The sequence below is a fragment of the Corylus avellana genome, chromosome ca5, assembly GCF_901000735.1.
Source record: "Corylus avellana chromosome ca5, CavTom2PMs-1.0".
Classification (NCBI taxonomy): Eukaryota; Viridiplantae; Streptophyta; class Magnoliopsida; order Fagales; family Betulaceae; genus Corylus; species Corylus avellana.
Genome location: NC_081545.1, coordinates 32,568,099 through 32,592,314, shown reverse-complemented (window position 1 = coordinate 32,592,314; position 24,216 = coordinate 32,568,099). Strand labels below are relative to the sequence as shown.

General features: G+C 35.6%; 2 protein-coding genes across 2 annotated transcripts; one reads left to right on the top strand and one right to left on the bottom strand.

Moving 5' to 3' along the window:
* Window positions 1-2,089: 2,089 nt before the first annotated feature.
* On the bottom strand, window positions 2,090-3,402 carry LOC132181066 (uncharacterized protein At5g19025). The gene has a single exon (XM_059594116.1). The coding sequence runs from the start codon at window positions 2,972-2,974 to the stop codon at window positions 2,300-2,302; it is 675 nt and encodes a 224-aa protein (XP_059450099.1). The 5' UTR covers window positions 2,975-3,402; the 3' UTR covers window positions 2,090-2,299.
* An 8,767-nt stretch (window positions 3,403-12,169) lies between these two features.
* LOC132181379 (cyclic dof factor 2) lies at window positions 12,170-15,738 on the top strand. The gene is made up of 2 exons (XM_059594572.1): window positions 12,170-12,501; window positions 14,028-15,738. Exons 1-2 carry the CDS (start codon window positions 12,286-12,288, stop codon window positions 15,333-15,335), a joined length of 1,524 nt encoding a protein of 507 aa, XP_059450555.1. The 5' UTR covers window positions 12,170-12,285; the 3' UTR covers window positions 15,336-15,738.
* Window positions 15,739-24,216: the final 8,478 nt, after the last annotated feature.

Here is a 24,216-nt window from a genome sequence, read left to right as displayed (position 1 = left end):
TGAAAATGATGAGTAAAAAAGGGACTTGAAAATTAGGAAAAGTGGAAAAGCCACTAAAGATTAATTGCGTGTAAAGGAATGGGCACAGGGTAGGGCTTTAGAGGAACAAACAAATGATTGCAGCCATCATGAAAACAGAAAAGGTTAAGCTCAGGTATGTCAAAAATGATGAATATGTTTGTATATATCGGCATGGAAATCTGCAGTACCTGTGACATCTTTCAATGTACTAGGTAAGGTGGTAAATGTCAACAGGCAAAGAAGCAGAACATGTACTAACATATTTGAAAAAGATGAATAAGGCAATCATGTCTCTAGCCCTCAATTGCATGGAAAAGAATGGACACAAGATACTCTTTTCAGGGGGGTTATTAGACACAAGATACTTATCACAAAGAAAAAGAAGAAGACAAAAAGGGAATGAACACAAATAGATAGATACACAGCAAAAACAGAATAGGACTCGGTGTTTTCCCTATTATTTGGTATCAAAACACAGCTGCTTAGGTTTTTCAATTAATAATCAATTTTAAGCATATATGAACCATGGATGGCAGCTCTAATGGGCAAAGAAGCATAACAGGTGGTAACGTGAAAAAGCTTCCCTAGGCAATGTCAAATAATGACGGACTTTAAAAATAACAGACAAGGATTTTTCAGCATCCCCTTTACATACAAGGATATCCAGAGAGACAACGTTAAATGTTGATGTGAATATCACCAAAGCAGTATAACCATTTGCTTTTAATTGTGATATTTCCTAAAACCCTGATGGTAATTACAACCTTCCAACCTAGTCTTTACTTTGCGACAGCCTTTTAGAATGATCTCATCATCACAATAGAATGAATAGTATTTGAAGGCAGGATGGAATGATCTGATCATAAAAATAGCTGAAGATGATTACTGTCTCATCACCATTTGTATTAAACGCAGACAGAGTAGCCCACAAACCATAAGTAAATAATGAGTAAACAAACAAGGAAACCTTCCTTTACAGCAGGCCTATCTACCATATTAATTATACTGTAACAGTAGTTTAGGTTGTAAAATACTTCCAACTTCTCAAAGTGATAGGATCTCATACTCAACCTTCTTCGCAAACCGAGGGAATAAACTTCTCTGGTACTTTAAGAAGATAAAGTCCCCGTGACAGGAGAGATCAAAGAACTTGATATGTCCACATACAACATAAGGAACTTGATAAACATCATTGGTACGCAACCTAGAACAAGGTAGTACACTTCAAGAAGTAAATATCATCATGAAAGAACTCTTTATTCTTGACTAGGGGATTTAAAAGATCAAATTCATGCAGGTCCATGAAAGCCTCAGAATATCCTTATATTATCATGCACAGACTCCAACTGTAGAATGTGCTTGACAATTGATGATTGCTATTCAATCGTTTACTAATGAATGAAAAATGCATACATGATCAACTTTGTTATTGAATAATCAGAGGGACTTTAATTGAAAAAAAAAAAAAGAAAAAAAGAAAAAAAGGAATTTGGATCATCAGTTAAAAGCTTTCCAAAAGTACATAATAATTATAAGCCAAACATGATATGATCTAATAGGAAATCAAAGTTAGCTGTGCAGCGTGATGCAAACATGAAACATGTGTAGACAGAATGAATCGTACCGCGTGTTTCCATCAAGTGTAGTGATCCTAATGTGGATCTCATCTAAATTTGTCCCTTCACCCGCCAATCAACAAATGGAACAGCTTTCTGTACCATCATCTGCATAACAGAAACATAAAACGATGCTTGTTTACATGTCCAAGCAGATCAATCACAGTAGTTAGATCATCGACCACACATCACTTTGTACTTATATTATGTATAGTACCACGAAGTTCTGACTATAGTTTCTGCAAATTTCAACAATAACAGGATGGACCTGGTTTGAGTGGGAATTCTGTGAGGAAATTATTACTAAATTTTAAAATACTCAAATTACTTCATTCCAGCTTAAGAACAATCATAACCTCCAAAAAAATTCAATAAACTGCAACCAGAAGGATTATAATGAAAAATTCACAACCTTTAAAACAGAAACTTAAAGCATAAAGCAATTTTAAATATATTAGAAATATAATAAATTAAAGGATTCTTATATTCCCCACTATAACCAGCTGTATATAATCCTTACAACTTATTTTCCATAAACTTATTTAAAGACAATAAAGTTCCGAAAGAGATCAATCAGGAGAAGGCCCGCCCTTCTCTCTCCATTATGGCTATTCCTGTATTCCGATTATCCTTCCTATTGCATTGAACCAATCGCATCAATTCTACTTTTTGATCTTCCGATACTTCTTTGGCCCCGGAACTTCCAATCTACCAACAGAACACCCACACCTCGCTCGAAAAATAAGAACTGCTCTTCCGTTAGGAGGCGCCATCTTCTTAAGCTCTGACTCCAATTCGCGGTGATGGTCGCGTGGCAATTCGAATAGACCCTTCTTCAAGCCTCCATCTCTAACCAAATTAGTCGAATTCTTCACACAGTCCTCTGTCTCCAACTGAATATCGAACTCCGCTGCCTTCCTTAGCCCCTTGCAAGTCGGATTCCCACATTTCCGACTAGTACAAATCAAAACCAACCAGGCAGCCAATGCGGCACAACAAACGCTAAGTCCTATAGAACCATATATCATCGGAGCACCTGAAACTTCCTCTTTAACCAAAGAAGCAATCGCTCCAACAATTTTCATCAGCTCAACGACCACAAACCTAATATATGGGAACAGCAAAAACCCACAAGCACCAATACAGGCAATAAGGATTACTATATCTATTGCCGCCGATCGAGATCGATCACAAACTGGGATTTTCGAACAATTCGGTGAATTGGGTGTTTTTCTATTCCTAGGAAAATGATTGCTAAGCTTTGATTTAGTGTCAGACATGGTTGTGGCGTGGTCAACAGACTTGCAGACCGAGATTGAGTTATGGTAATAGACCATTTCAAACGGAACCCAGATCCTGAATCCAATCTCCGACGGAAACAAACACACCAATCGAATCGGAAAACCAGATCGAACCCACGATTCTAGACTCAAAACCAGACCGACCCACCTAGCGAAAATATCAAGAGAACAAGGAACTCGAATCCTCCTGCAGATCGGGACCTGTCGATGCCTATGTTTCTCACAGCTCGCATCTAACACATCCGATGGAATTCGAGGCTGAGATTGAATCCAAATTAAGAGCTAGAATCCGCTAAGGATGATTGTGATTTTGGAGTGTGTGAATTGGGTTTGGCCGGCTTGAGACGTTTGGAACCAAAGGAAGCAGAGCGGACAAGAAAGAGTCATGAATGCTGTATCACAATCTGTATTTTTCTTTTCCTCTCTTAGTGAGAAAGAGAGAGAGAGAGAAGGGCTCATGTAAATGGTTGGTTGGCTCAAAGAGAGGGTCATTTACACGCTAATCGGACACGTTGATGATGGAGTTACGTGGGCTATAATTCGTTCTTTTTTTTTTCTTTTTTTTTTTTTTTTAAGGGCTTGCATTTTGTCCAAACACATGTGCAGGGACCGACTCAATGATGTGCGACTGATTTTGTGGGGTAAATCCATGGGCTTGGCCCACCTTTTTTTTTCTTTTTTCTTTTTTACAATATTCTAGTCTTTGTTATTTACTAATTTTCCTTTTTCGAATAAGATGAACATTAGCTCAACAATAAATCATTATTTAATTTCCATTGGGTGTTTTCTTGGGGAAGGGACGAAAATCATGAAAACGAACCAATAGAATAATATCACAACATCATATCATATGTTCTATATCTTAATTGGAGATTTAAAGTGATAGAGCGGTGAAGCGTGACGATAGTTTTATTAATTTGTATGTTTTACAGGAAGGAATACGATCATTTTAATTTAAATATTTTTTTATTGCATCTAACGATGTATAGGGATACAATTACACTTTCATACATTTGATATGAGGTATAATAGAGTACTAGATAATTTTCACCTAACGCATTTTTTGTCTAAATTAACAAAAAATACTAACGAAAGGTCAAAATGAAAGTGCTATATGGTTTCAGGGGTCAATTGTCACTTCTAAAAGGGTGGTGTGATAATTGAAAATCAATGCCAATTCAAAAGGTAAGTAATGTTCCATAAATTTGACTTTACATATTCAAAAAAAAAAAAAAAAAAATCTAATTGCTATTTGCATTTTGACCAGCTTTTAGTGGATGAGCATATTTTGGGTTAAAGAAGAAGTCTCTTATCATCTACCCCAAGAAACCCATAAAGAAAAAAAATAAAAAATAAAAAAAATTCCATATGAGAAACGTGTGGGGTGCACTTTTGAGGAGGACGACAGGGTCTAATTGAGTGTTCTGGTGTCTTCTCTTCAGCCATTACTCCTTTCAACACCATAACCAAAAATGCACAAAACATGTGGCCTCCTGAAGAAACCTTCTCAATCATTTGCTTTACCAATTGCTGTGTGAAAGCCATTCCTTTAAGCCTTACCCTTTGCTTCTTCTTTTTCGGATGCGGATTTATTGCAATTAGCTTCTCTCTTAAGTTACCCGAATTTATGAAGTTCGGACCGTCGTTGAAGATGTATTAGGAATTACGTAGAAAGAATCAAAAATTGCCGAAACTGACTACAAAGTCCACATCTTTTGCGTGTTAGCTAGGCTTATAATTATAACATGTCAAATTACAGATATGCATCTGAAACTCATGAGCAATTGCATCTATTTACAGAAGCGTGTGACGCTGGTAATGACTTCTTGGGGGTAATTATATCCGAGGAAGAAGAAAAACAAACCATAACAAAGTGCTCCACTTAGATCAGGAAATCTAACGAAGTCAACAAAGTTTGCGTGTTTGAAATAGGATTTTTTAGAAGAACGAAGAAGTTTCAAAACTTCAAATGGAAAAAAGAAAGAAAGAAATCATTGTATGGACCACCATGAGATGACATAGGCCATACTACAAGTCTTCTGGTGAAGTTTCCAATATTCTGGTCCATATCAATCAACCACTAACCATTGGAAAACCTTTCAACGCCATGACGATTGCTTTAGCATAATAAATCATGAAAGGGATCTGGATCGGGTGTAATAAGTTGTATTGATACAGATTTTTGTACGGTCAGATTGGCGATGTAGCTTTTCCTACAAAATAAAAAAGAGGTTGATAGAAAGCCCGCTTTTAGGACCGAAAGCACTCCAACGCTCGTGTCAATATAAGTCATGTAGAAAATTGAATAAAGAACAAGAAATAAATTAGAATCGAATTTATCTATAACTCGGGAGTGTATTCCTGTTTATGAGAGATCATTTGGCCAATATAGTAGCATAGATCCCAATAAAGTTCATGCGGCCTGATTTTACTTGTGGAGAATATCTTAATAGTGTTTTCATTCATTTTCTTTTACTGCCCTGATTATCTTTCGTGTAGAGATTGATTGAGTGATTTTTTATGTATATCACCAAACTACAATACCAATAATTTCAAATCTCACTTGTTCATAATGATGTTTAAATAAGTGTTCGAACTGACTTTTTCAAAGAGTAATTTAATCGACAAAAAATCACGTTTCATAAAGTAAATATTACTAGTTCGAATCTTCCTTCTACTTTTTCTTCTCTTAATCATTGCACCCGATTCCATCCCGGAGGTAACAAAGGAACCCATTTTTTCATATTTTCATTATTTATTTATTTGTCCTTTTGCTAATTTTTTCTGACACGAGAATATCCATCTTGATGAATGGTACTCCACAAATGATGTACAAGATCCTGGCCGTTCACTATAAAAATTAAAATAAAATAAAATATTTGGGTGGCCAGAATGATGCGGTGTCTCGAAGTAAAAGAGAGAGGGGAGGGGAGGGGGGAGTTGGTGATTGGGACTAGGGAAAGTGACCATCACTTCTTCCTCCACTTAAAAAAGTGCTGAAATTTAAAGTCTTTTCTCTTAGTCTTTATGAGACACTTTAAAGTGGTTCAACTAATTAACTTATCATTTCGTAGCAAAACACATTGTTCACTACTTTTTTTTATAAACCATGTACTTTATTATTATGTTCATTACTATTACATTTAACAACTATCACGTCACCGTTCATTTAATCGAATTTGTAAGCAGGGTAGGTAGGGACGCAGCCAACTTTCAATTTGGAGGGACCATGGGCTAAAAACTTTTTTGGGAAGAGCCAATTGATTGAATTTGTAAGCAGGGTAGGTAGGGATGCAGGCAGCTTGTAGTTTGGGGAGACCATGGGCTAAATTATTTTTTGGGAAGAGCTAATTGACAAAAAATACATTAAATTATTATTATTTTTACATTAAAAATTCTTTTTTTGCCTTAAATTTTTTTTTTTCTTGTAATTTGGGGTCTAGAGCCTATCGATCCCCCCCTAAATCCTTGAGGGCAGACGTGATATAATGTGTGTAATTTTTTTATTGCGATATAGACTTTTCAAGATACAAAGAAAGAGAATAAAAATAAAGAAATAAAATAACCCAACTAAGATAGACTACAAGCACTTCATAGCCCTAAAAGAAATTAAGAAACGTGAAAATCACTTGAAAATGCAGCTTTTGACGACCACATCTGACTATGATAGATAAAACCATTGGGATAAAAGAACTTTTATAAACTTAGATCTAATTCGGCTTTCAAAGAAGCCAAACAGACTAAGAGATGACTACTTAGATCTAGTCTGGCTTGGAAGGAAACTGAATAGATTAAGAAGAACAACAACAGTAGGAAGGGGATCTCCAACACAAACAAAAGTCATAATTTGGGTTAAGTTGTAAACAACAACGGAAAACACACATAAACTCCCTTCATATTATAGGCATATATATGTGTGTTTAGATGTACAACATTTGCCCACAAAAAAAAAAAAAAAAAACGTTTCATACATATTAACAAAATGATGCTAACTAGAACCGCAACAACTTTCCAGGCCCATGATTGATAGGTATGGGCTTTTCATGGATGGGCTATATGGCTATTGGGAAAAGTAGGTATGCTTCACCAATTGGTTTTGGGTTGGGGTTTTTTTTACCATTCCATCCGTCACCTCAACCCACATTGGCCTTGGGTTTTGGCAGGGAAGAATTACATGTTTTTTTTTTTTTCCCAACTTAATGCTATTAAAAAAAAATATTTACTTTTTACATGTTTAAAAAATACAAAAATTTTATAAATTGAATTGAAAAATAACTCTATCCTTCCAGTATTGTTTTAGAGCATTCTAATTAGACTAGTCAAAGGTTATTTTTACTAGCCCGATAGTAAAAATGAAAATGGGCAAAAAAATTGTTCCATATGACTGGCCATTTCAACTAGAAAAAAAAATGTTTAACTACTACTAACCGCTGAACATTATAGCTCAATAATGTATAAATAAACTAATAAAATAAATCAATAGGCTTTTTTTTTTTTCATTTTTGAAAATAGTGAAGGTGAATAAAAATAATAATATTTGAAATTGAATATTGAAAGTAGATAATTAAAAAAAAAAAATGTAAAAATGTAAATACTTTACTAAAATAAAATAAAAAATGATTTTTAATGGATTGAGTGTGATCCTCGAGAGAAACTGAGTTCTCAAGCAATAGCTAATAAGCTGCTCAAACGTGGCAAATTTATAGAAACTCACGCGCATAATTTGTGTAACCAGATTAGGATAAAAAAGGACATTTATCTGATGATGTGTAAAAACCCTTTTTATTATATTTTTGACTTTCTAACAGCCTTTTCGAACCAAAGCGTTACACGTGTAAAGCAAAATATATTAAAGCAGGCCGGCTTTTTTGTCGTCGTACACGTGTCGGTACCAGAGAAACTCATCCTAGCGAGTAAAACAGCTCAACCACTAGAAAAAGATTCGTACGTTGCTCCAAAAAGTCCAGTAGGTGCTTCACACATGTACCGCAGTGGACTCGTGTGATCCAGATGATATCAAACGAACGCTTGGATTGAGGCGAGGGTGACCTTTTTTGAGAGGGATAAAGATACAACTTTTTAACAAATAACTTTTTTTCTTATTTTTTATTTTTTGAAAAAATAAAAAATAAAAAAATTTCTCAAGAAATAACATTCTGGTCTTTTTTTATTTGGTATTTTTTTTTTATAAAAAAAAATTGTATTTTTCTTCATAAAAATAGTTTTTTTTTTTTAAAAAATATCATATAAAAAAATTGAGCCAAAATTATGCTAAAAAATTATGCCTTTATCATCTTTCGACATTTTTTGCGACACTTTTTGGTTGTGGGGCGCAATCCCATTTTGAACATGTATGACGTGTTTGCCTACCGGTGGATTTTTTAAATGTTCTCTGCTTACGTGTCAAACGGGGGCCCAATTCCACGTGGTTTAGATAGAATCGGATGTTACCGAGAGAAATCGGCAAAAAATCGGGGAAAGGTCGGTCTACTGGGGAGTCTTTTGTCGTTTCTCGTTTGGTTAAATTACCGGTTTGGTGTCGGGGAAAACAAGATTTGAAAAGCACGGCAAAAACAAAAAAGAAAAGAAAGAAAGAAAGAAAGAGCTCCCTTTGCTTGGCCTATTACAAGAAAGTATTGACAAAATTGATGGAACGTACGTAACTTTCTCAAAAATGGTTGCATTCATATCCATCCTTCGTGAAGTTCATCTACTTGTTGCGTTTTTCTTAATTGCTTTAAATACATAATTTATTCCAGAGAAATGTTCAATTTCTTTCTTTTACTCATTTTTTATATTCATTTTCATTAAAAAAATAAATAAACAAACTCATATGATAGATTTAATGATGATTTTTTTTTTTTTAAAAAAAAAAAAGACAACAAAAAATATGTAGAAAATTGACACCAAAGTGACCAAACACACTATAAAAAGTCTTTTTTTTTCCTACTTCAAAATAGATACTTTTAGAAAATGACAAAAAAGTTTAATAAAACAAGATGCTTAGAATTCAATCTTCCTAAATTGACAAATATTTTAAGAGAATACCAAAAATAAAATTGTACATATATTAAGATGAAAAATAATAATATTTAATTTCAAATAGAAAAATATTTATTTTCATTTTAACGTTTATCTTATATATATTTTTGTTGGGTTAGTATACTTCATTTATTATTGATTTCTCTTCTTTTTTTAATTAAAGGTAAATAAAGCATACTAAATTAACAGAAATATATGTCAAAATATAAACAAACATTTTTCAAATAAATATTTAACAGTAGTTAGTAGGAGTGGCAAAACGGGTTGACCTGCTAAGAGTAAAATAAGCGAGTTATAAAGGAGTCAATTTATGTATGATTTTAACCCGTTAATGATAAATTTGAATTTAATAATTTTGTGTCGAGTTCGTAAATTATATTAAAATTGCTGGCCTAATTAGTAGATGACTTCAAAGAAAAAAAAAATGTCAGCTTTTATACTCCATCTACTTGGATTGGGTGGCTGAAACATGTGGATAGGAGATATTTGCAAAGTTCGAATATTTATTGCGACAGAAAAAGGGACGAAAAGACGGTGGGCCAACTTCCATTGTGATCCACATGTGACCTAATCCTATTAATAGAAATAAAAGGCCAAAGCAATTCATCATGATTCCTGTCTACCGTAAAAGGCTGGCGAGTTTTCAGCGAATATAGCCAAGTAAAACTATTGCTGACTTAACACCAGTACGTAGAACAGAATAGCGCGCCGGCCCTAGATTTTCTTCTATATAAAAAACTTAAGAGACCGGGATGGAGCCGGCTTTGATTTTGAAAAAATATAGAGTCAAAATATTTTTTGAGATGAATTAATTGACAAAAAATATCTTAAAATTTTTTTTTGCCTTAATTTTTTTTTTTTTGTAATTTGGGGGGACGAAGGCCACTACTGATCCCCTCCTAAATCTGTCTCTGCCTAGAGTGGGGAGGAGGGAGCTTTTAATCCGGCCATTCTTTTGTTCATATTCCACTGCCTCCGTCCTCTCTCCACTGTGCTACGCCGCTCTTCACCTCCCTAAAATAATTGGATTTTAGATCTAGTTTTTCAAATCTATATTAGTCTCCTCAACTGGTTTTGCTCAGCCACGCATTGGCCCACCGTGTTCACCGCTTCTCAGTTGCCCATCGGCACAAAACGGTTCTATTTCGTCCACCACGCGCCGGTCTGTGTGCTTCACCTCCCTCGTGCCAACTCTTGTAGCTGTTTGCTGGATTTTTTTTATTATTTTATTGTTTTTTTTTTAATAAAGGTTTGACTTCTCTTTATATCTACTTTCATGAGTGATCTTTGAGGTTAAGGTCTTTGTCATGTTTTTTGGGTCGAGGAGGATTAGTTTCGGTATGAGGGTTTTGCTCCATGGCCAAAAAAATAAAAGTTGAAAATATGAGCTACTATGTATTAAAATGAGTCTGCCTCGAACTGTTCTATAATTAAAATTTGGACATGGGTTAACGGATGTTGAAGTCATAGATAGGAACTGATTGTAAGATTTGTATGTTTTGTCTTTATGACATTATAACCTCATAACTTTGACTATAATTTATCAGAGGTTTATGCTATTTAATGTAAAAAATTGATGCTCTTGATATTTTTTTAATAAATAAATATAAAAAGATTCCCGTTTAAATTGTGGACTTGACACTAAATTGTACGTTGGTTGGAAATTGCATTTGGCAGCCAACCAAAATTCCAAACGACTGTCTGAAATCTGAATGCAAGGTAATGTTGTACAATTTTTTAGATTTTTACATTATTACTTTTGTTTGTTTCTAATTCAGTGGGCTGATATATATATATATATATATATATATATATATATATATATATATATATATATATACACCTTATCAATTCATGTCCTATGAGTCCATAAGAGCATCTTCAACAATTTGCTACTTTACCTACCTTTTTTGTTTTTTTTCTAATACAAACTATAACATATTTTCTATTACCATCTATATTTTCTTTAAATATTTTGTATTGTTTTCTTATACCAAGAGAGAGGAGAGAAATGATTGTAGCAAAGAGAGAGAAGCCAGAGAAATGATTAAAAAATAAAAATAAAAATACATAAGCTATAGTGATCGCCTAAAGTAACTAAACAAAAAGCAAAATACATATTTTAGACAAGGAGAAGACATGTTGGACATGATTTTTGTTTCATACTAACTAAATATACACAATATAAAGTTTTAGAGTGTGTGCCGGAGATATTTTAATGGAGATTTTGGTAAATAAGAAAACAAGAATATAGATGGAATGAAGATAATGCCAACCCAAATAAAAGTCTATAGATGTGTTTCTTTTTTGATGGCAATAAAACGTACAAAAATTATAAGGAAAATTTGGACAAAAGAATATCTTGAAAAGAATAAATAATTCATGTAGAATGCCTAGAAGTAAATCAAACATAAGATTTTTGCAACAAGAATATCTTGAAAAGAATAAAGCCACATTACAATTAGGAGGACACCAAGATAACACTAGAAGAACACCTAGCATTTTCTTTCTAAGAATGTGAATACCAACAAAAAAAAAAAAAAAATTAAAATGCTAGGTGCTATTTTAGTGTTATTCTGGTATCTTCCCAACTGTGATGTGACTTTTAAAATCACTAATAGATTAAAAGTAAATAATGATAATCTCAAATTTAACGATAATTTTAAAAGTCACATCACAATTGGTAGGACACCAAAAGAATACTAGAAAAATACATAACATTTTTTTTTTTTAAAAAAAAATGTTAGATTAAACTATTAAAATGTCACCCAATATATGAGGAATGCTATGCTTCCCTAATTTTTTTTTTTTTTAATTACTCTTTAAAAAATTTGTCACAGTTCTATAAGATATTGACATAATTGTGATACATCAGTGTAGCATGTGCAGATATGTATACATTGAAAATTCAAAAAAAGACCAAAAGAGTGAAAGAGAACAAAAAAGAAAGAGAGACTGAGGGAAGAAGATCTCTTAAGGCCACCAAAGAAACTCGTGTTTACATTGGCAAATCAAAAAGACCAAAAAGAGAGAGAGAATAAAAAAGAGAAGAAAGAAAGGCCACAGAGAAACTTGTGGCTGAGAATTGCCCCTCAACCTGCTGACGTGGCATCCCACCAGCCCAAACCGGGATCAAGAAAACGTATAATCGACGAGACCACGACGCCACACTCACTCACACACGCACACCCAACGTGTCAGGTTTCTCTCTCTCTCCCTCTCTAGAAGTGTGAGTGTGTGTTTTTTTTTGTTTTTTTTTTTGGGAAACAAAAGCGGAGAAACAAAAAACAAAAAGTGACAAGAAAATGTCGGAAGCGAAAGACCCGGCGATCAAGCTCTTCGGGAAGACGATCCCAGTGCCGGAGATCCCGGCCACCGGGTTGGCGGACTCTACCGGAACTCCAGCGGCGTCTTCGGGTCCGGTGGTTGACGATAGTACCGATCAGGACCATGATTGTTCGACCAACTCTTCGCCCGAGGTCAATACGGACAGAGATGTAGAGGAGCGAGAGGCTGAGAAGGTATGTGATTCGGTTGACTATTTGGATTCTGGGAGCGACCCATTATTTTGAAGTTGGGAAAAATTAATAATGAGTCGGTCTTAGTTGGCCTTGGTTGGTTTGAAGGTTTTGTTGACTTGGTGTGGTGGGCTCGTTTTGTTTCTTAACGATGATTAGTGGTTTTTTTTTGGTTGTGATTTGGTGGGTTTAGGTTCTGTTGATGAGCTTTTGGATGGGGTTTTGTTTGATGTTTGCTTCAGTATTCAAAGTTGAGATTTTTGGCCATGTTCTTTTGGATGGTTTTTTGATTGGTTTCTATTTACAAATAAGCGTATCATAATGAATTTTCTTGAGTTAGTTCAGGTTGATTTTGATTGGTTTGGAGTCTTTTGGTCTAATATATGTATAGATTAGCATAATCAAGCAAGTAGCTTTTTCATTTTCTGCTGAACGACATTTGATATTTTGGTCATTTTGATAAGGTTATGCATATTAGTAGCTGGATTTTGGATATTGGCTTTTTACGAGATTTCATTTATGCTTTTACTTCTTTTGTCCGAGAGAAATTGATTTGCAACTAGATTTTTTCAGCTGAGGGGTTAGATTACTTTTGGGCAAACAAAAGACCTCGGATTTTCCCCCCCCTTAATTTCTCTTTTAGCAATATAAAGTTAAAGACTACAATTTTTAGTTGCGATCATTTTCTCTGATTAACTTTTGTTTGTGAAAAACCCCGTCTCCAATTGACTTCTTTGAGTTCTGTGAGGAGTTTCCTAATTCTAAGATCAAGGAGAAACTAGTTTTTTACCCTTACAGTCGTCTGGGATTGATTTATTTATTTTTTCTTGAAATGATTTTCTTGACTGTTGCATATCGGTGTTTATGTGTATTTTTAGCATTGCCTTATTTATAGCTTGGTTCAGTTACTCCTTAGGTGGCTTTTGAGTGCCTGGTGTTACAATTATTTACTTTGTGCCTGGTGAGAGTATGAATATACTTGCCATAGTATCTTATAGAAAGTTCTTGTACCAAGTTTGCCGCTTATCCTTCCTACCCCGAGAGAGAAGTTTGAATCTTTTGGTAACAGTTCCAGACCCGGTCTGTTACAGAAGATTGGGTTACCATGTCTTTTCCTAGGTACCTTGGCAATAAAGTAAGCTTAGGAATGCTTGAATCTTAACATTCTAGATATTTATGACCCCAGAGGATTGAGCCCTTGTTGGGTAATGAGAGTAGTTGAATCTTTTTCATAAGTGCTTCAAAGAGGTATAATACTTTGGTTCTAAAATGACCCTTCTTTCTTTTAGTAGGATGTGATTTTGTCAGTCAATTCAACTTGTCTGCGGTAATTAGTATGGTTTGGGTTTGGTGTTGAATTGGTTAACAACATTGCAAATACCCAAAAGATTTAGGAGAAATTTAGTAATTTTCTGTGATTTTTATAAAGTTCCCTGAAAATGGTTCTGATTGTAATGGTCATAATTATATTTATGCTTCCATTTATCTTTGAAATTTGCTGTTCTCATTGGAAATTTTGATCAATTCAGGACACATTGGAAGAAAAACAAACTGAGAATAAACAGAAAGATGGAGGCCCACCTGTGCCTTCAGAAGATTTCATGAATCCAGATGCAACCTCAGGAATAAGTGAGAACCCTAAAACACCCACTGCTGAGAAGGATAGTGCCAGATCAAAACCTTCAAACCCTGATGAAGAACAGAGTGAGTCTAGTAATTCACATGAAAAACCTCTGAAGAAACCGGACAAGATACTTCCATGCCCCCGCTGTAATAGCATGGACACCAAGTTCTGTTACTACAACAATTACAATGTCAACCAACCTCGTCATTTCTGCAAGAACTGCCAGAGATACTGGACAGCAGGCGGGACAATGAGGAATGTGCCTGTGGGTGCTGGTCGTCGCAAGAACAAGAATTCTGCTTCTCACTACCGTCACATAACTGTCTCTGAGGCTCTCCACAATGCTCGTACTGATCTTCCAAATGGAGTCCACCATCCGTCATTGAAAGCTAATGGCACTGTTCTCACATTTGGCTCGGACGCACCCCTTTGTGAATCAATGGCTTCTGTGTTGAACCTTGCTGATAAAACAGTGCGGAGCTGCACTCGAAATGGATTTCATAATCCTGAAGAAGTAAGGATTCCGGTTTCTTGTGGAGGTGAAGAACATGGGGATGATCGATCAAATGGAACTTCAGTCGTAACTTCAAATTCAAAGGATGATTCAGGCATAACTGCATCGCAAGAGCAAGTGATGAGGAATTGTCAAGGCTTCCCGCCTCAACTTCCATGTTTTCCTGCGGCTCCTTGGCCTTATCCATGGAATTCAGCTCAATGGAGCCCCCCCATTTCACCACCTGCTTTCTGCCCTCCAGGCTTTCCTATGCCGTTCTACCCTGCCCCAGCTTATTGGGGTTGTACTTTACCAGGCGCATGGAGCATCCCATGGCTTCCTCAGCCATCATCTCCTAACAATATGGCCCCAAGCTCTGGTCCCAACTCTCCAACCTTGGGGAAACACTCAAGAGATGAGAACATTCTCAAATCAAGCAACTTTGGGGTTGAAGAACCACCAAAGGAAAACAATGCTGAGAAATGCCTTTGGATTCCAAAGACATTGAGGATTGATGACCCAGGAGAGGCTGCAAGAAGCTCTATATGGGAAACACTGGGGATTAAGAATGACAAGGCTGACACGATTAGTGGGGGAGGGCTATTTAAGGCATTCCAATCAAAGACTGTTGAGAAGAATAACATATCTGAAACCTCACCAGTCTTGCAAGCCAATCCAGCAGCATTGTCGAGGTCACTCAACTTCCACGAGAGTTCATGAATTGGAAACTTCTAATTTTGTAATCAGTTCAATGGTGGTGCAAACAGATTCGGAATATGGCGATGTTCAACTGGTCCATTCAAATTGCCATCAACCGTGTATGCCATGGGATCAATTCGAGTTTGCCAGCCTCATTTCTCAGAATTGGAGACCAGTCCAACCGAGAAGAGCAGAGGAGGATTATCCCGCCATCTCCTCATTAGGAGAAGATAGCCACGTTTAGTTTAGCCATAGGAGCTGATTTCATGAGTTAGTATGTAGGTGCCTTCTGTTTTGTAAGATGGTTTGCTGAGTTCATGTACATACTTCTATATGAAATAGTGAGTGCTAGATCAGTGTGTACCAAAATCCCAGATGTACTTAAATAAATTTGGGAATTGAGTTAAAATCCAACTTCTTCTTCTCTTTTGTTTTGTTTTGTTTTTTTTTTTTTTTTCACCAACTCTTTCTTAGGAATAATGTTATACTTTACACCTATTTATCACTCATGTCATATTGACTGACATGACGTGTTTTAAGAGGATTATATACTTTTGTTTTTTTAAGTGGTTGACATTATAAGCTGCTTAAAATACGTCATGTCAATTGGTGTGACATAAATATGATAAATGGGTGTAAAACATTATTCTTTTCTCATAGGTATTTTATGTGCATTTTTAACTCGGTTGAACTTGATTTGTGACCGAGGTAATTTTAAGATTGCCTTCCTATGTGGCTCTAGCATTGTATAGTACACATTCTTTGAAAAAAAAAAAGGATATTAAATAGAATAATGCAACCTATAATTCGTTTACAACTTATTAATATGTGTTAACAAGTGATTAGAACTCCATCATCCACTTAAAAGAAATTTAAACTATCTAATGTTTTAAATCTCATATATCTTATTCTTTATTTGGGCTATTTACTTTTACTATTTCATTTAAATATATATTTTTTTCAAAGCAAAAGTGATTTGCATGTTTTAGGGTAGAGTTCTTTTTTTTTTTTGGGTGAGCTATAATGCTACTGTATCAGCTCACTAATTTTTGGACTGAAATAGGCAGCTGGGTGTGAATGTATTGTGGCTAAATTACATAGAAAAGTTCTTGTAGGCCATCAACTTGGAAGATAGTGTTGGATTCTTATCACAAAAGGCCAAGCACCTTTCCTTTCCATTCCAAAAGAATCCAAACACCCAGCACCGAAAAGGTGGAAAGCTGAGATAGAGCGTTTCCTTTTCTTCACTACTTGTTGCATTCTTTTCTCCTTTTCCTTTTGTAATCCTTTAAGTGTTCATATCTCCATTCAGTGGATCAAAATCAACATAATGTAAAAAGAAGACAAATAAAATATTAACCCAAACAACCTTTTTGAGTCTTGGTTAGTTCTTCACAAATGACATTAATATGCAAAATTAACTTTCATTAGACCATATAACTACGGAACTATTTGACTTCATGCCTCTAAAAAGTCATTGAAAGACATTCACGTGGACTTTTTTTGTCATTATAAACAAAGCTCGCCCACCATGTGTTATGGTGACATGAGCTGTTTTTGGGACCCAATGCACGTGATGCCATTAAGCCTCTTGGCGTATCTTTTTCCTACAGTTCTACTCCTGTTCTGTCTCTGTTTTTTGATGAATGTGTTACTTTTCATTTATCTAACAACTAAACTCCTTCTGTTCTGTCTCTCTGCCGTATTTACAGAGGAAAATCTGCACCTTTTTCTATCCTTTATTTATTTTTTGTCCCCATTTTTTTTCCTGTTTTATGGCTGAATTTAAATCATATATATGGTTATCCTTTATTTGATTTCTCATTCTGATGGTGCACTTTGGCAACTTGCAGCATCAGATATGAGCACAAACTGTTTAGTTGTACATATTTTATCAGGAGCAATGGCTAATGTAATATGTTTTAAGTGATTTTTCATATCACTTAATTAAAAAAATAACAGCAAAATGACTTAAAAACACACTACATTAACCGGTATAAAATAAGTACAATAAATAGACGTGAAAAGTAGCATTACTCATTTGATCATAATCTACGACTAATTCTATGCAATATGAATACAGAAAGAATTATTGGTTGTACCCAGACCCTGTTGCCGCATAATTTTGAATTAAGATCCCCTTCTATTCCTATAATTTTACGGAGAGAACCCATTGGTTTGAGGATAAACTTTGCCATGGCATTTGGGACAGGAAAGTCAATTCACCTTCTCGTTAAACTCTTTCTGGTTGTTTCCGTGTCATTAATGGATATTGAAAGATAAGATTCAAACAATTGTGGCAGTGGATGATGACTTGTGATTCCATTTACACTGTCTCTCACGTTTATAAAGTTAATATTATTAATGCGGAGAAAATCCATTTAACAAGACAAAGTGGAAGAAGGAAATGAACACTAGGCAATTTGCATAGAAAGCAAAGATATCCCAACTTGTCTGCCTTTTGCTAGTTGGAGAAGACCTAACTTATTTCCCCCAAAAGTCCTACTTTTGCATTAGATTCCCATTGCAAAGGAGTTGGTTTTTCTTGGAGGAAAACTTTTCTAGCGTATCATCCTTCACACGCATTATTAAAAACATATGTAAACGTTTTTTTTTTTTTTTTTTTTTTTTTTTTTTTTTAATATGTCGGGGAACTTCTCTAAGGCAGGGTTCTTCAGACTCATCCCTGCAGAATAAACCCCGGTCCCGTGCATCGCACCCTCGAAACTTTTCCTACACGGAACTGGTTAAATCGCTGGCTTTTCACCCGGGAGTGTGGCCTCAAGAAATTGTTTGCACCCATGAAATGTTGAACCTTGGACCTTGAAGGAAGCAAACCTTAAGACCAAAGCCTCCACCACTTGGACCTTTAAGAAATAAATATTAGCTTAATAGACCGGATTTGAGGAAGTTAATTTACTAAATATATATATATTTTTTTTTGAAAAAAAAATGCTATGATGTGATATAATGGTGAAAAAGAAAATCAGAAAAAGGGTAACAAACAACTTGTCACGGGCTAAGGTCTCTCCAGTATCCACAATCCATTTGAAGTCTTGTGAGTTTTGAAGAATAATTTTAATTTTTTCAATTTGTATAATTTATTCCTTTGGTCCAAGCCCAACGGCTAGTGTTTTGAGTCTTATACCAATTGGAGGAGTGCTTCCATTACAGAGTATCTGATCTTTAGAAGTTTACCAAGCATGAAAGGCCAATTTTCCACTTTAATACAATGAAATATTGGAAAGAGATAATTAAAGAAGATTGAACCTTGATATACAAAACTTATATAAATAAATAACCTTGTTCTACAAAAAGCAAGATTAGTTTATGAATTAAATAAAATTTACCATTAGTGCTTCTAAATTGTTCTCACAATTACTAAAAGTATCTTGAGTCTAGGACATAAACTCAAAGATGTTTTGATGTAATTGGCCGCCTCTCATATGGTAAGAAGAGGCCACTCCTTGACAAATGAGGGTTGGTCGAGCACCCCTCTCGAAGTAAGGGGAGCCCAATCTTCATCTCGTGAAGATAATTATGAGATACAAATATAGTTTATAGCAATCTGTATCTCACAAATATTCTACAATGTTAATGTGATAATTCAAACCAATGATTGGATCAATCATTATTTAAAAAAAAAGAAAAATAAAATCCAAGATTTGATAATAATTGTCACGTTAACATTGTGAAATAAAAATGTGATATTTAGCATTTTTTTTTTTTTTATCAAATAAGTACTTTTGACACGTTAATTTGGTAAAACAGCATACAAGAAAGACTAAATAAATATTTTTCTAATCAGATAACCTTTTATATTTTTCGCAACAAAAAAAAGTAGTTGCCGATATGACATTAAATAGGATCCCAGAAGATTTCAAAAAAAAAAAAATAGGATCCCAGAAAGTTAGAAACACCGAGTTTCTTCCCGTGCTTGTTCATGGGCCTTCTGAACTTTGCAAAAGTCCAATTGGCTGTTAGTTACGCAATTAGAGCGTCTCGTTGGATCTGAAGCCGGAGCGGTTCCCTAGAAAAACCCAAAAGCTGCTTTTTGGTATTTTTCAAGTCCCATATAATAATATCCGAGTTTGGATTCAGAAATCTGAGAGCTACCCATTTCTCAAGATCGTGCAAGAAATAATGGGTCGATGCTGTTTTCTCAGGATTCTTCTTCTTTCATCACTTCTGGTTCTGTGTTTCTCTCAAGGTATTACACTGTTTTTATTGCTTCAGTTCATGTTTTCCATTTCCTAGGAATGAATCTGTTTGGTTTTTGTCTTTTCTTTTGTCCCTGTTTCCTCTCACGTTTTCCTGTCAATTTAAAGGATTCGGAAGAAAAGTGATGGAGACTGTTCAGCATGAAGATTCCGGTGTTCAAGTTGAGGTTAGTACTTTTTTTCCCCCCTTTCTTTTCTTTCTTCTCTATTAATTAATGGGCTTACTTTTGTAGTTTTTCACTCCATACTTTTTCATTTTTCTATAATGCCCATAGAGTAAATATTGTATACTTGTCCAGGAAACTGCAGGAGAATCAAGGGAGATGGTAGAGGTGATGGATTATCCAGATCCTGGGCCAAACACTAACCCGAAAAATGGGTACATTTTCAGCCCTCCGAAGCCCTAAGGTTACCAACAAAAGAATAAAAGGATTGTCAGTGTCTTTCTTTTTTTTTTTCCTTCTTTTGTTTTATAAAGCTAAGTTTGTGTAGATGAGTCGACAGCGTTGTACTTTTTTCATGTGTAATTTAGGAATAGGGTGTTGGACTATTTCCCCCCCACCCTAATCGAAAAGGGTGTTGCCTTTTGGACTTGGTTGTTCATCTTGATGTTCGTGGAAATTCGAATTCTCTTTGTTCACCCTTGTCTTCAAGCTATGTGTAATAAAACAGTATGTGAATGCTTTTCCCTACTAAATTAGTTTGGCTAATAAACCAGATTAATTTGTAATAATGCCATTTCATTCTTGTCCTTCCCTTTGCATACAGAGGTGCTCATGGCGACCAAACTCCATGTTGTGATAGCCTCTGGCTAGAGTAGTTTACTAGTATATTTCTGTCTAATTTGTCTTTAATGGCACTGTAGAAGTCTAATTTGATCTTGTATTGGTTCATTATTGGTGTAGAAAGCTTAAAAGATTGATGTTATATATCGCACCAATATCTCATTATAATGTCGTGACAATGCCAATTCACCATTAGATCAGCAATTGTTTTCAAGGGTAGATTGTTCACGTCCATGTCGGTGTAGTAAGATAGTAATGTAGTATATAACATTACTCGAAAGTTAATTTTGCACGTAACACCACTTCACTTATGTACTAATTCACTTGAAAAAATTGAATGAGAATTACTTGGAATACAAAAGGTGGAATGGAATCACCATTTATATTCATTTGTTTATTGACAACATAAAAATGACCAAATTATTGTCCGTAAGGGGTAGTTTAATCGGTTGGAGGCCATGTTTCATGAAACAGAAGTCACTAGATCGAATTTCTCTCCTTCCTTTCCCTACCTTTGTACGAACATGTCAAAAATAAATAACCAAATTTTTTAACTGGATCGAATCTTCCTCCTTCCTATCCCTACCTTTGTTCAATCAAATTTTTTAATATACCATTATAAAAATACAGTAGTGATTTTTGGTACACCGGCGTGCTTGAACAGTAAGCACGCCGGTGCTAAAATATATATTATAAAATATTATTTGAACAATAAAAAAAATCAAATAAAGTAATATTCGAACACCGGCGTACTTACTATTCAAGCACGCCGGTGTGCCAAAAATCACTACTCATAAAAATAATACAAGAATAGCACACCCCTCTTTTTCCTGGCAATGGTTGAAATACGACTTCATTCTAGTTAAAATATTTGATCATTTATGCGTTATCACCAAACAAATATATATGAAAATGATTATTCCATTACATTTAATACTTTTAGTTCCTATTGTCATATAATCATCATTTACCACTAAGCACATAGCCTTGGTGCCTTCACATGTTGTCAATTACGGGACCAACAATTTAAGCTTCCTTTAATTATAAGAATGCCCTAGAGGTGATAGAAAATATAAAATTGTTTTGACTTGGTGGAGTTGCTCTCACGAGGTACATTTTTACAATATGTTGTGGTGCTTCACGTGCATGCAAGTGTACCTTAAGCAATATTAATATATACTGGGGTTTTGATGCAAAAAAACCATGGTATACCTTGGCGGTGGCTCATGTCGTTTTTAATAATACTTTTGTTCCTTGTTTCACCCCCACTGATCAATTGATCAAGTTTGGCAGCTGCTTTACCGAAATATCTGTTGATAGATAATTCCAACTTGCTGCATAATTATTTACATTAAATGCCGATTTGTAAGGAATCATATTCATGTAAGTTAAAACAATCATCTTCCAACTTGTCAAACAAGTGGTTCTAGCCGCTCCGATATTTTTAAAAGAAAAATTATATTAATAAAGCATATGAGATAAGTACTGATATGCTGTTAAAATATTTGACGGACATGGACGAAAGTACTAACTCCTTTTATCAAACAAAGTCAAGTACCTTATTTGGCAAGATCTCACGGCCTTGACAACCACGATTTATCAATGAAACTGTTGCTGATTGTGAAACGCATTTAGGTCCAATACCATGTTGGCATGTTTTAATACATTGGTATGCACCTATTAATTGGACGTTTAACCACCCGCGCACAAAGATTTGTAAGGAATTTATGGACCTTCATGTTAAGCTAGATTTTCATGTGGTAACAACTTTTCCTGAGAAAGTAGAAATTTCATGTGGTTTCTATATTTTATTTAATTTGAGTTAAATAATAATAATAAAAAAGGTCTTGGTGGTAACTTAGAAGGAAATCCCCACCTCTCAAAGGCGGTTTTGGGGGTGAGAATAGCATCCGTGACCTTACCGTTGGCGGGTGAACTTTCACCCTCGCAACAACGTACTTCCACGGGTTGGAGGGGGTGGTTGCAGGTGTGGGGTCCCTTGCGACCGCCCCGTGGAGGGGATATAAGTATGGGTAAATGTTGATGTGATTGGAAATCACCGGTTTGGCCTTGAGAGAGAGGACAAAATGGAAATTATTGTTGTTACTGAGGTTGAAGAAGAGGAGGCAGAGACAAAGGTGTAGTAATTAAGGATGTAAGAGAACTTAGAGTTGGAGCCGTCAACCACCCGTGGAGGTGGTAGCGAGGGTGGGGGTTTGCTATGACTCACCCAACGCATGAGAGGACGGGCCACAGAAAGCTCCTTCACCCCCGCAGAGTGGGGGTTTCCCACGAACCACCTCCCCAAGGGTGGGACGTTGAAGAACCCTACTTAGCCTACTACCACACGCAAAGGAGATTTTCTCCACTGCCACCATTTTATTTATTTATTTATTTTAAATTTTTTTAGAAGTAGATTTAGGTTAGGATCATATGGGTGCAAGAGATTGTAGAAAAATAGAAATTGGTAAAGTGTTAACGCCATAACGTGATTCACTACACGTAATTCGATAGCATGAGAGTGTGTGTTGGACGTAAAAAAGGCCCAACCATTTCTTAGTCTTCGTTGAAGCCGACCTGATGAGCCCCAATGGCATAAAGTCATATGCTTCACATGAAAAGACAGGCTTGACCAGAAGCCCTGCGTGCACCCTAATTTCCCTTCTCTCACGTCTTGTATGTGGAACGAAAAATCACTACAATTTTTCCCGAATTCCAGGGTAAGAATCCAAGGGACTCATCGCCACTTGCCCAAGCTGTTTTTAGAAGACAATTTCATGAGCGCGATCTATTTGATCTATTGACTCACTCAATAAAAAAAAAAGCCCACAAAATAAAATAATAAGAGAAACCACTTTATCATGGAAGCTGCATGGCATTAATTATAAGATCCAGCGCATGGAATATTGGGCAGCCCACAAGGCAACAACCAACAACTCCCACTTCCAGGAAACTTCACAACTTCTTCCCCCCTTCATAGCAGTCAACCCAACTTTGGAAAACCGGCAGATTCCTGGCAAATCCCACATACACATAAACATATACGGACAAAAGAATAGCAGGCCAGCCTGAGACACGACATTTGAATATGTGTCATTTTAGTTTGTCCTTTCAAATCTCCTTTCCTCCAACAATAGATACATTTCTAATACGTTGGACTCGAGAAATTTCCTCTTCAGATAACGTGTTTAAAAATGACCATTTCTTCGACCCATTTTCCACATTATACCTGAAAGAAAAGACTTGCCGCCTCAAACAAACAATAAATTTAGCAACTTCTCTCCAACTTCAATAGCTGACCGCCTTGATTGCTTCAAATGCAATACGAAATCCCAAGTCCATATAAGGCATCCCCCCATCTCTTGATTTCTCATATGCAAACCGCTCTCTAATCTTCTCCATTTCTACTTTGCTGGATAAACTCATTCCTAACACTAGCTAGGCACGTACAGACTTGGAAATCTTTTTCTGTTTCTTGCTAAGAACAATAATTTAACTACCGCGTTCCAATGGAGAAGGCATCATCAAGCAAAAGAACTCCATCTTTGGTTAGTCTCCACTTACTTATTTCAATTTTCATCTGGGCACAAGATTTTTTGTCAAGATCTTGGTCTTCTCTCCAATTCCAACTCAACTTTGGTGACTCCAACGTTTGGGCTGAGAACAATAATAATGAAGTTGAGCTGAGCCAGCAGCAGACTTGCTCCAGTGAAAAGAAAAATAAAGGCAGCTTGAGCAGAGGAGATGCAGAAATGGTCATGCAAAAATTGGGAATTTTTTGCAGCCCAGAAGGTGAGGAACTTCAAGAGTGGTTCAGTTCCAATGAGATTTCAGGGCTGTTTGATGAGAAGGAGCCAAGCTTGGAGGAGGTGAAGGAAGCTTTTGATGTGTTTGATG